The sequence below is a fragment of the Octopus bimaculoides genome, chromosome 5 (assembly GCF_046866305.1).
Source record: "Octopus bimaculoides isolate indiv1 chromosome 5, ASM4686630v1, whole genome shotgun sequence".
Lineage (NCBI taxonomy): Eukaryota > Metazoa > Mollusca > Cephalopoda > Octopoda > Octopodidae > Octopus > Octopus bimaculoides.
In genome coordinates, this window is record NC_142932.1 from 112,462,739 (window position 1) to 112,475,887 (window position 13,149).

The 13,149-nt window shown below is 35.0% G+C and overlaps 1 protein-coding gene across 1 annotated transcript; it reads left to right on the forward strand.

Moving 5' to 3' along the window:
- The first annotated feature begins 2,604 nt into the window (after window positions 1–2,604).
- On the forward strand, window positions 2,605–4,467 carry LOC106868431 (protein ARV1). Its single transcript, XM_089352963.1, has one exon. It carries the CDS (start codon window positions 3,222–3,224, stop codon window positions 3,960–3,962), a length of 741 nt encoding a protein of 246 aa, XP_089209089.1. The 5' UTR covers window positions 2,605–3,221; the 3' UTR covers window positions 3,963–4,467.
- Window positions 4,468–13,149: the final 8,682 nt, after the last annotated feature.

Sequence of the window (13,149 nt, forward strand, 5' to 3'; positions counted from 1 at the left end):
TTTACGAAAGGTGGCGCTGTAGCTTCCTGCATTCCTGCAGTGACTTTCTGCTTAAAAGAAGTAAAAATAAAATGTAGCGAAATTTTAAAATCCATTAGACATGTTCTTAAAAACATTAATAGTACAATTAATTATTTTTATAATATCTGTGTGTATTTAACTAACAAATATTAATATATACTGAATTGTTAATTCAGCAAACGGAAGTGATCAGGTCACACTACATCAAATCAGCTTAGGCAGAGAAGATAGCATTAATTCTCTCTCTCTCTTCCCGTGTTTTTCCTTCCCCTGTTACATCTTGTACACTCGTATTCTACATCTGTCAACTATTGATAACTTCAATACCATCTTCACTTATAATTCCATTTACATCTGGAATACTTTACCACCCAGTACTTGTCTGGAACTTTATTTTATCGTCTCTGATAAAGCAAGTACCATTGACTTCGGTGTGGTTGAACTCTGTTAAGAGCCCTTAACTATTAACTGCAGACATTTTTTTGGTACCATGCTCTACCAATTCTATTAATCGTTTTCCTGATATTTAAACATTAATAATGGCAACATTTTAAAATACAATGCTGTTCAGTAAAACTGAGTTGATATTTGAATAACACATTAAAACAAGGAAAATATTTTGACACAGTATAATATATAGAGGTGGTGTGCATATAGAATATCTTTGGAAATAATTCTCTAGTCCACCCAGATCATAATTGCAAGGATGTTTTTTTTTTTTTAAAAGCGTCGCAGTTTATGATTCTACAAAAAATAAGAAAAAAGAAAAGGACGAAGGTGGGAAGGGGAATTCTTTGCTTGCCCTTTTCCGATATTGAAAAAAAAAAAAATTTTCAAATTTATGTTTTAAAAAGTCGTACATATTTTAATTTGATTATGATGTTTTTTAAGAATCATAATATCAGATATCTAATGTATAAAACAGAAAAATATTTTCGAAAGACAGTAAAATTTGAAAAATTAGGAAGGTGGTGGGGAACAAAAATATGTTCCTAATTTTTAAATTTTATTTTAATCCCAGATGCTCAGAGCACATCTGAAGAAATTACGGTTTTTGATCAACTAGATATTTTCGATCCTATTCTATAGGAATACCTTTATAGATTTATACACGCCTTTAATTTGAGAACGTTCATCATAGTCACATTGACTACCTTTTGACTTTTTATATATATATATATATATATATAAAAAAACGAAACAATCTTTCCATTTTTTTTTTTGTCGCTGGAGGAAGAACCAGAGCCCTTAATCCTTGCAGATTCTGCGAGACAGAAATAATCAATGCCGTTAATGTTTCATTTAAACTGTGACAGATCAACCCAAGCAGGAGAGACGAGCGGGTGGAGGTTCCGGAGGACCGATGTTCTGGAGATGAAGCATTTGGAATAGCGCTTGATGCAGGGAAAAAAGGAGAGGACTGGATGCACCAAGGGAAACGAAATTTGGAGAAATGAGTGTGTCAAGAGTACCTCAAAGATGGAGGTACAAGACCATTGAGCTCTGAGGGGCAGAGGCCATTATAGTAGCGATAGAAGAGAGAGAGAAAGTGAGAGGAGTCAGCGTGTCTTGATGGAATGCCCACCAGCCGATCAGTTCTGTTGAAGCTATCGCGGATAAGACCGGAATATTTCTAATTAGACAAATACAGGGGTCAAATACTTGTTACTTAAAGATGAAATAATATCTTTAAGCAAAATTCTTCGATTTCTCTTGATCTTTCAGTTTGAACTATAAATATATACAAATGACTTGCAGAATTTCGTGTAGTTCAATATAATTTTAAATGTACGTTACAGCTGTTTGTCTTTCATCCTTCGGGAGTTGATGAAATAAAGTATCGGCAAAGAACTGGCGTCGATTGAAATTGACTAATCTCTCCCCGTCAAAGTAGCCCCCCTAGATTTTAATTTCTCGAAGCAACTACATCTTTCACGTGTTTGCAGAGTTGCAGCAGCTGTACCAGTGCGTGATTATTATTATTATTATTATTGGCGTAATGACCCTCCCAAGACAAGATTTATATGCTGATTAGAAAAAAAATGTCAAAAATTTACAGAATTATGTGAAAGTGTCAACCCTGATTTAGCAAGCTTATCCCTACGGTTACAATCCCGTTTTTTACAGAATCTATTTTATAGCAATGTGAATTCAATAATGAAAGCATTAATATTAGTTTCAAATTTTGGCACAAAACTAGCAGGCTCGAGGTAGAGTGTAAGTTGATTACGTCGTCTCAGTGCTCAACAGGTACTTATTTTATCGACCCAGAAAGGATGAAAGGCAGAATTTGAACTCAGAACGTTAGGACGGACGAAATGCCGTTAAGGACTTTGCCCGGCGTGCTAACGATTCTGCTAGCTTGTCTTAAACGAAAGCATTAATATTGTAACTGTTTCACTTTCCGAGATGCACCTCAAACAACATATATTTATGCCATTCAAAATATATTTATACTCGAATCAAAACCATATTCTTAGACAACTAAGAAACCCCGAAATCTCTCCTCCCCTTTATTAAAGACTGTAGTGTGTAATTTTAGAGAGAAAGATTTGACTGCTATTTCTAGTGGATAAGAATGTCCCCGTAGTTGTCTCAAATGTTGTACGAAAGAGTGATAATGTAAGGGAAGCAATTCCTAATTGCAGTATATAAGTTGAATAACTGTCCATGGTTCTGGTGTTCTGCGTCTGATGTGGTATCATTGACAACTTGGGCTTTAATTATGTCTTATGGCATATTGAGACAGAAAATAACGAGAGCGAGATAAACTTGAGTTGTATTGTGTTGTATCTGAGTGGCTCAAATATATATTTTTTCCAAATGAAGATGAGTTTACTCGCACAATCCCGCGGTTTTTGCTCAGATGCCAATATCACCATTCTAACCGTTTCGTTCATTTCTTTGGAAGGCGTCCAATTCTTTCCATCCTGCCGGGTTCAGGCAGAAATACTACCAAATTTACCCGGTTGAAATGTCCTTTGAATAGACTGACAGTTGAACTAACATAAACATTAAATATTTAGCAATGTTGCTTTTTGAAATCAGTTATTTAGTATTTATATGAAACCAGAAAGAAAAAAATCTTGGTGCAAGAGTAATTTTTGATCGTCTAATTATTGATTACATCTATTACAACTATTACACCTCTAGGAGTCAAGGGTTCTTAAAATATTTTGCTTTATCGTAAAATATTGAAAATGTCGAATAATAACTATCGATGCATAAATTGTGGTACAAGAGTCAAAGATTTATTCCATAAACTGTCTTCAGGCCTACTGACATGTGTTTGTAGTAACTGCAATGAAGTAGTTGATAAATACATTGAACATGATTCTGTTTTAATATTTTTGGATGCTCTTCTTCTTAAAACACAAGCTTTTCGCCATATCTTGCACAATCGTAGTCGGAAAACAGTATGGAAAATAACATTGACATTTTTGCTTATTGAAACACTTGCAAGAGTGATCAATTCATCAAAAGTGATTTCAAAATGGAACAATCCTGATGCAGAATTTTATACAATTTTGGTAACAGAATTTTTGTATATGTTTGTAGAAGTTGCTTTAGAACAAATTACTGGGGTTTTGGTTATTGTCTTTCTTTCTAAGATGTATAGTGATTTAGTGAAAATCCCTCATCCTGGAATGAAACCACTTTTAACAGGACTGTTTTTCTCCTACTTTCTTTGTAATGTATTTATTCCATTGGTTAGTTTATGGGGTGAAAATTACAGAGGCTGGTGTTGTGCTTTGATCCAACTATTCATTCATTTATCAAAAATTCAAGTACTTAGAGTGATTTGTAATTATGGTTACTTTACAGCCACTGTCATAACATTGATAGGCTACGGGAGCCAATTATTGCTGTTTTATTCTAGAACCGGAGAACTTTTCCGTTATTATATACACAACATTTGGCAATTGTGCTGTTATTATTGAAAATATTTACAACTTGTGTCAGAAACTGTCTACACTATTTTGTGACACCCTGTAGATGTTAAGGTTCAGCTTGCAGAGTTTGGTGCAGTTCCTTCCATACTGCTGAGTGGAGTGTATTTGAAAGTTTGTCTGCTGTGCCTATTAGAGTTCTGTGAAAATCAAAAAAATTATTTGAAATAATTAATTTACTTCAGGGCGATTAGTTTCATCACCTTTTGTTTTTCTACTTTCCAATATGGGAGAACAATTACGGTTTTTGTTTGAAATTTCTGAGACTGTGGACAATGTTGATTCATTTTAAATTGCAATAACCATATTTGGAATCTGGATTTCAGTGTTTTTAAACAAGTTATTTTCAAGTGTTTACTCAGTCATTACAGAAAATTTTATTTTTTATACATCTTTTTTGCATTGTTGAATATAATATTGTTTCAAATTTTGGCACTAGACCATTTGCTGAATATGATATGAAATCAAATAAAATACATTTTCTTGCCATCTCAAATAGTTTGTCATGAATACATTTATTCTAGCATGTGAATGATTAGAAATTAACTGCAATGTAAATTATATAGACATTATAATCATCAACTTAAAACAGAAAATAACATTAGGCCTACTGATGAACAGTGGGCTCTGTTTTGTTTTTTTTGCATTAAATTAATACATGTAATATTTAATGTCATGTAAATTACTCTGTCTAAATTGTTGCTTTTACTAAAACTTACGCCCCCATTCTTCTGTATCATGCATAACACATTAGTTTTATGTTGTGAAGTCTATTTGTTATATTAATCACTATTTATCTCATGCAAATAGGATAAAAATATTAAATGGCTGAGATGAGTTAATAAGATTATAATTTTCAGACAACGTTCCTCCTTATGTATGAAGATTTGTTTCATCTCTGATCATCATCTGGATATCTTATTACTGAATTTGGATTTTTTTTTTAACAGAAAAGAACCTTAGATTTAAATTGTTTAAAAATAAAGATTTCTTATTTGAATCCAACTTGCTACTGTGTACATATAAGGCACTTGTCGACAGTGGAGATCAAGCTTTCAACACCACAAATGAGGAGGATAATCTGAAAAATTATAATCTTATGATAAAGAGTTAATTGCTTCACTTCACTGTCAGATTCATTTGTGAAAAGGTGTCAACACCTTTTGACTTTGGCTCTAGGGAAGTATGTATACTCAGTGTAAGACAATAATTATGAGGTTAAGGTACTGTATAATCAGTTTTAATGTTTCAACCAGTGTATTTCCTAAGACAAAGAAATAAAATAAAAATCACTTTGTGCTATTTACCTTAATTTACATATTATTGCATGGGTTGATCTCTAATTGTAGAGGGAACGTGTTCAAAGGGTAGACCCAGAAAAATGTGGGATGAAGTGGTGAGAAAGGATCTGCAGATGTTGGGCCTCACTAAGGATATGATGAAGGACTGAGACTTCTGGCAATTTGTTGTACTTGAGAACACACAGCTAGCTGAATAAAACTATGGCTATCCATGCATGCAGGCAGGTCTTTTACACACTATGCACCACATAAAAAGCACTTGTACTGTTTGTGACCAGCTTGAACTCTCTTTAGAGAACTTAACTAAAACTCTCAGAAACACATGCACACACACACACACACACACACACACACACACATGATGAGCTTTGAGTTAAATCCATTCACAAGGATTTAGTCTTTGGTTGGCCCAGGGCTATAGTAGAAGACACTTGCTCAAGACCTTGCAGTTGGGAAGCAAACTTTTTACCTCATGACCATGTATATGTGGTGGTAGATATGCAAAAAAGAAAAAAAAAATTCTTTGATTATTTCTCAGGTTTCTTCAAATTTTTGACATTTCAAAGAACTCAAATAATCAAGAAAAATATAAAGTTATTTTTGTTTCTCAGCCCTAATCAACATGTGTACAATGACTGGTTTTCAAGCTGGGATTTATCTACAATTTATAAAGTATAATGTCTTTTAGGATTGATTTTTAAAAAGGTTATTTTTTCCCAGGCAGTAGGATGTGATTTGAGGGAGCTTTGGTTGATATTTCTAGCAAACTGAGTAACCTAGCAGGAAAAACTTCGCTAAGTTGATAATGTTTTTGCACACATGGATGATTATAGAAACGTGCATAGTAAATTTTGACAGCCTTTTAATTTAGATATTGCTTTATATTTCAACAATTTGTGATAGTTTAAGAGATTCACTGAATGAGGGGTGTTTTTTTTTTTTTTACTATTTTATCCTATCTATTGTCGATTCTGACAGGAAGACAGAATGGACTAAACAGAACAAGAGGAAACACGTAGCATGGACAGCCGTTGAAGAAGTCACTGGACGTGTGACGAAAGATTTCAAAGGACACTGAAATAAAAATAATGATAATACCAAGTATATAGTGCGTGTGGTTAACTGGTAAAAATATGACCATCCCCAAATATATAGTATCTGTTTCAATACACGATTTCATACCAGTTGTCTTGCCAACCAAATACATAAACGTAATATCGTCAATTTATTTTCTCGTAAAAGACCATGATTTTTGCTAAAAGCTGTTCGAAGTGTGGGATTTTATTTTAGTGCTATCATATACTCAAGTGGATTTAAATGAAATATTAGTTTTTATTATTAACTTAGTCAATATTGGGTTTTCTCGAACGGCTTCACGTGTTAAAGAAATCCTAGTTACTTCCCTTGTGTTAACTCTGAAAGTAGCTTCACAATTGTCGAATATTTCTTTATGAGTTTTCTACTCGTTTTGAAAAAAAAAAATGTGTAAGTAATAATATAAAAACCAGAGGTTACGAAAAGAAAAAAAAAGTTATATATTAAAAAGAACCAAAAAACAAATTTCTCTAACCTTGTTGCATATAAATTGAACTTAAAGCATGAAACAAGTAATATTATTTGAGAAAATGTCACATTTTTGAATAACGAAATTAGGTAAAAATTATAATAGACCTTTAATACTATAATTAAATTATAGTAGACTTGTTTCATAATCGTTTTATGTCCGTATTTCCATACTGGCATGGGTTAGGTGGATTTTATCACTTGTCAAAATCCCTTGTCACCTGCCTGTATAGCAAAAGAGCCAAAGAGCACCTTTTTGATGGTTATTTTTTCTTAGACTAGTTTTAACAACCAGGTCCCTCTCCTTCCACCTTTAAGGAGGGTCTGGGTGGATTATACCATGCTATTTGTACTAGTATTCAATTATTAAAATATGATTTATCTGTCTTTGAAGGTGTATATTAATGATTTTTGCTTATACATATGATACCAAAAAAAATCCTTGCCATCATCACCACCACCACCACCACCACCACCACCATCATCATCATCATCATCATCGTCGTCGTCATCATCACCAACATCATTTAACCTCTGTTTTTCCATGCTGGCATGGGTTGGACTGTTTGACAGATGCTGGCACGCCAGAGAGCTGCACCAGGCTCCTATTGTCTGCTTTGGCAAGGTGACTATGGCTAGATGTCCTTCTTAAGGTCAGCCATTTTACAGTGTGTACTGGATGCTTTTTACATGGCACCAGTACATTGTAATTAATTTTAGCTAGGTTTTTGTATTAAGAATTATCATTATGAGATTTACTGGATGGAACTAATACTAGAGAGAGTCTCCAAAATAGGTTCTTCTGTAATGTGATATGTATTTTCAGAGTTTACCAAACTACTAATGAGTTGTGCTTTTCTTAACTCCAAATCAACTGAAATTAGAGTGGATCTATGATCAGAGACATTCCCACAATGACCACCCCATATTATATTCCAGCGTAGTGTATTTTTGAATGTATTATTAAGTGTTCAAAGGTCTGATCAATAAGTATCCAGACTGTTGCCATAGTGACAAAGCTAAAACACATTGAGTCAAGTTGCTTGGCAAATGTCGACCTTGAATTCTGCTGTGCATGCACACTAAGTTTGAACATTCTAACTCACTTCTGCTGTTTACAGCCGTACTTGGAAGGAAGGCGTGTAGCATGTGATTGTTGCATTGACCATGGCAGAGAAAGTTGTCATGGTGATACCTGCTCAGAGACCAACACAAAGTTGCAGGTGTATGGAGAGGAGTGTATGAGCCACACACAAGTGTATGAGTGGTTCAGACGTTTCCAAGATGGTCAGAAAAACATCAATATTGATGAACGTTCTGGGAGACCTACAACCAGCAGAACTGAGAAAAACATTGCAGATGTGCATGCAGCTGCAAGGGGAAATCATCAAATTACCATCTACGAGTTATTAGAGGATGTGCAAATTAGTTACGGTTCAGTTCAGTCCATTATTACTGAAGATTTGAGTATGAGATATGTGTCTGCCACACTGCTATGACAGTTGATAACTCTCTATTATGCTCAAATAAAACACACAATAGAATACTACTTCCTCATTTGGATCAGTGCTGTTGCTACACATAGAATCATCCTTGACTGCATAGAAAAACAGAACAAAAGAGCCTATTTGCCTAATTGGCATGGTACTACTTACTAACATTTCTCCAATATTTCACTCACAGACAAACTCACTTTATTCTGTCTTTTTCACTGCTGCTACAGTAGCCTCCACTCAAGTCTACTTTACTCACTTGTCTCTTTCTCTCTCTCTCTCTGTCTTTCTGCCTCTTGTCACACACACATTACGTGTACTCATTATTTCACCTATTTCTTCCTCTCCAGAATGTTAACACTCTGAAGTTCCCTCCCTTGCTATGTTTTTTCCTGCAGTTGTCCAAGCAGATCATCAACCACATTGATCTCTCTTGACTCTCATAGGCCCAGTAAGGGCCATTTATGCGCCTCTCCTCCAAACCAAACCCATAAAAAAATAAACCGTAATACATATGCTTACAATTATTTCTTATTTATTTTTAATAGGCACAACCGTCGCTGTGTGGTAAGAAGTTTGCTTCCCAACATGGTTCCGGGTTCAATCCCACTGTGTGGCACATTGGGCAATTGTTTTCTACTATAGTCTTGGGTTGACCAAAGCCTTGTGAATGGATTTGGTAGATGGAAACTGAAAGAAGCCTGTCGTATATATATATGCACATATATATGTGTCTATATGTTTGTGTCTGTTTTTGACCTCCACCATCGCTTCACAGTGGGTGTTGATGTGTTTATGGCCCTGTAACTTAGCAGTTTGGCAAAGGAACTGTTAGAATAAGTACCAGGCTTACAGCACTGGGACTGATTTGTTCAATTTAAGTTCCTCAAGGTGATGCCCCAGCATGGCCACAGTCTAATGACTGAAGCAAGTAAAAGATATAAGATATGTATACACACACACATATATATATAATATATATAATATATAAATATATGCATATATCCATACATATATGTATATACCTACATCTATATGTATACATACATGCATATATGGGTACATGACATAAAAAAAACGTTAAACACAATGAGAAACGAAAACATAGAAAACGAACTTTTTTCAAACAACGAAAAAAAACAAACAGAGAAACGAGACATGCAACATATAGAGTATACCCCTTCGTCAGTTGTCCCTGTTTCATCTACTCCACGTTTCAAAGGCAAGGACAATACGTGACTTCATTGAAACAGTCCTTCCCGCAAAGCAAATTAAATAAAATTTGGGATTTTTTGTCTGTCCTTGTTTTCCCCCTCTATGTTTAGCCCCTTGTGGGCAATAAAGAAGTAAGGATGTAGACATTGAATGCAGAGAATATGAAATGGTTGGAAAGAAAGAAACAAGCATTTTCTTATGTGTGTTGTTTGAATGTTAGTGTTTGTGAGTGACATGGTACAGATGAACAGAGACAAAAACTGGGTCTGAGAGGAATCAGTTCTTATATGTAAGAGAGGTGACTGCATCAACATAAACATGTGATGCATTTGGATGATAACTGAGGAGTAAAGAAGAGGCAAAAGCCTTGTGGGCAGACCAAAGCCTTATGAGACGGAAACTGAAAGAAGCCCATTGTATATATTTGTGTGTCTGTGTTTGTCCCCCCACCATCACTTGACAACCGATGTTGGTGTGTTTACGTCCCCGTAACTTAGCAGTTCGGTAAAAGAAACTGATAGAATAAGTACTAGGCTTACAAAGAATAAGTCGTGGGGTCGATTTGTTCGACTAAAATGCAGTGCTCCAGCATGGTCGCAGTCAAATGACTGAAACAAATAAAAGAATGAAAAATACTAATTAGCAGATTTTTGGTTCATTATATAACTGCACACACACACATGCATGTATGCACACACACACACACACATGCATGCATGCACACACACACGCACACACACATACACACACACAGATAGACAGAGAGAGCAGTAATTTAAGACTGTTTATTTTCTTTCTTCTTTGCTTAAAAATAAATTTCTTTCTTAAGGGTTCCAGTTTTCAACCCTTTATACTTCTTCAATTCTTTCTTTCTCTTATCTCTTCCCTAAATTTTATGCATTTTTCAGAATTTTGTTTTCCATTTTTCAAGTGTCTTATTGTCTTATTCCCTCTTGTCTCTTGCTTCTCCTGTCACATTTTTTTTTCTGCTTCTTTTTCTTTTCTTTTTTATTGCCTGTGTTTCTTTTGCTTTGTTTTGCCTTATTTTTGCTGAAGCAATTTGTTGTTTAGCCATAAATCTGCTCTGATGCAGCAGAGCAGCAGACCTGTCTGTTACAAATGCATTCCAGTTCTGACAATCTCATCTTTTCTTCAGACATAATATATAGGACTAAGTTATTCAATATGTCCATTCTTTATTAAGAGGGTAGGGCATGCCATGAAGAATATTTCACTGTTATTTCTAATTGGGAGCAACTATATAGAAGTTTCCTCATTGACTTAATAATGCTTTTAATCCCATGACATTGGTTGACATTAATTTACATTTGCTGTGTATTTGCTTTAAATTGGATCGTGTAAATATACACAACCTTATCTGCTCTGGTTTTGTACTGGTTGATGTAAATATCTGCTGTAGTTCACAGAGTCAATAATAGAGGCCACTGTGCGAATGTCTACCATTGGTACGGCCTGGCTGCCTGATAAACAACTGTTGTCATAGGGTTAAGAATTAATTCTTTAATACATTGATTCTATGTCAAGTGGTACAACTGGTTCTATGATGCCTTCCTTTGCCCTGAGTCCTCAGCTCCTGACATGTAGCATGTTTGGACATCTGCACCAACTTTGTCTATCCCTCTTCAGGCCTGACCACAAGTGATTTCTTTTTCCAGAAAGAGATTAAGAATTGGAGACAGGAAAACTGATTTGAGTAGTGGTAAGGGAGGGAGGGAGGGAGAGAGAGAGAGAGAGAGAGAGAGGGAGAGAGAGAGAGAGAGAGAGAGAGAGAGAGAGAGAGAGAGAGAGAGAGCATTGGGGTTTTGTTGACATATCTCAGCCTAATAGAAAGATATGCATTAACTGGTTTATATGCTCTGGTCAAATGCTAGTATTTGACTCTGAATGTTGCATGCATTCTTGAATTTCTGAGCCAATGAAAAAACAGCATTTTTTCATATGGAAACAACATGAAGACCTCCTCATTAAACCTTCCAAATCAATAACAATGAATTTCAAATAAAGCCAATGTCTAGAAAAAAACGATTAAACATGTAGTCACTTTCATTTGTAAGTAAAACTAGTGCAACTGAAAACTTAAGCTAAACTCAGAGTAGTAACTTAGCTATTCTGCAACACAATTAGGCTCAAGTCAAAATTGGTGCCCCAGTTTGAAGATAATTGATAAAGAGATAACACATATAATCTGATACTCATGCTTTTTGAATGGAAGTATGACAGACAGCTGATATTTAATGGCTTAAAGCTGGTGAGTTGCCAAAATCGTTAGCATGCTGGGCAAAATGCTTAGTGGCATTTTATCTGTTTTTATGTTCTGAGTTCAAATTCTGCCAAGGTCCACTTTGCCTTTCATCCTTTTGGGGTTGATAAATTAAGTACTAGTTTTGGACTGGGGTAGATGTAATCCACTTCTCCTATCCCCCTAGAACCAATATGTAATGGCTTACATCAAAATTATTATCTTTATTTTTGGAATAGTGAGTCTCAAAGCACAAACAAAGCTTTAAATAACAGCAAATAAAAATTGGGTCAAAAAATCCCTTTTGCATAGAAAAAGTCAAAGGCTGCCAATGGAACACAAATCCACATCTCCTGTAGACATGACAGGCATATCTCCAATAGTTTAAAGAATTCTCTGACTGTTGCAAATTTGTCTTGGCTCAAGTGTAGCAAAAAATGAGTGTTTGTTATATCATTTTTATTGTTTTTATTTCATATCATGCATTTTGTAAGCAATAGTATTGTTAATTACACGTATTCTCAATGGACCAATTATTAGCGCAATGCATTTCTTGAGGTTAGCATGGACAAGAGAATACATATGTAAATGAAATAAACACTGCAAAGTATTTTTGTTCAACACATTGGTTTATCAGCAATTTTCTCACCAATGTATATCTCTTTTGATAATATACACAGACTTACACACGCTCACACATACATACATGATTGCTGTCAACTCATAGGCAAGTATGACCATCACTGACAAATTATCTTATCCTAGATGTTTAAGAAAATGGCTCCTCAGCAAGGTTTGTGCTGAAATTTAAAATCAATGACTGCTTGCACAACACTGCTAAGACTCTAACCTACAAAGCCAAGTGGTCCAAACGCGAGTGAGAGCAAGATCTCCAGCTTTGCAATGAAGTGGGTGTTATTTCAGAATTTTCTACTCCTAGAGAGATATCTAAATAAAGACTAGGGGGTCTCTCATCCCCAATTGTGGAATGGCCATTGGCTTGACTGGATTCATTCAGCCTTGGACAAGTTTTGTTTTTCGTCCTACAAGGTGTCCAATGAAAACCACCTTCCTTGCCGAGCAGGCTTAGTAGGGTTGGTTTAGTCATTGTTGGCCCAAACATGCAACAGGATGTACTGGGTTACATGTTAACAGTAGCAGTAAGAGTATATATATATATATATATATATATATACAGGGTGTCCCAAAAGTCACTGATGGGTTTCAATTAATAACTTCCTTAATTTTACAAATAAATGCATGAAGTTGACCTCTGTGGGATTTGAACTCAGAATGCAAAATGTCAGAATGATTACTATAAAGCTTTCTATCTGACACTCTAATGA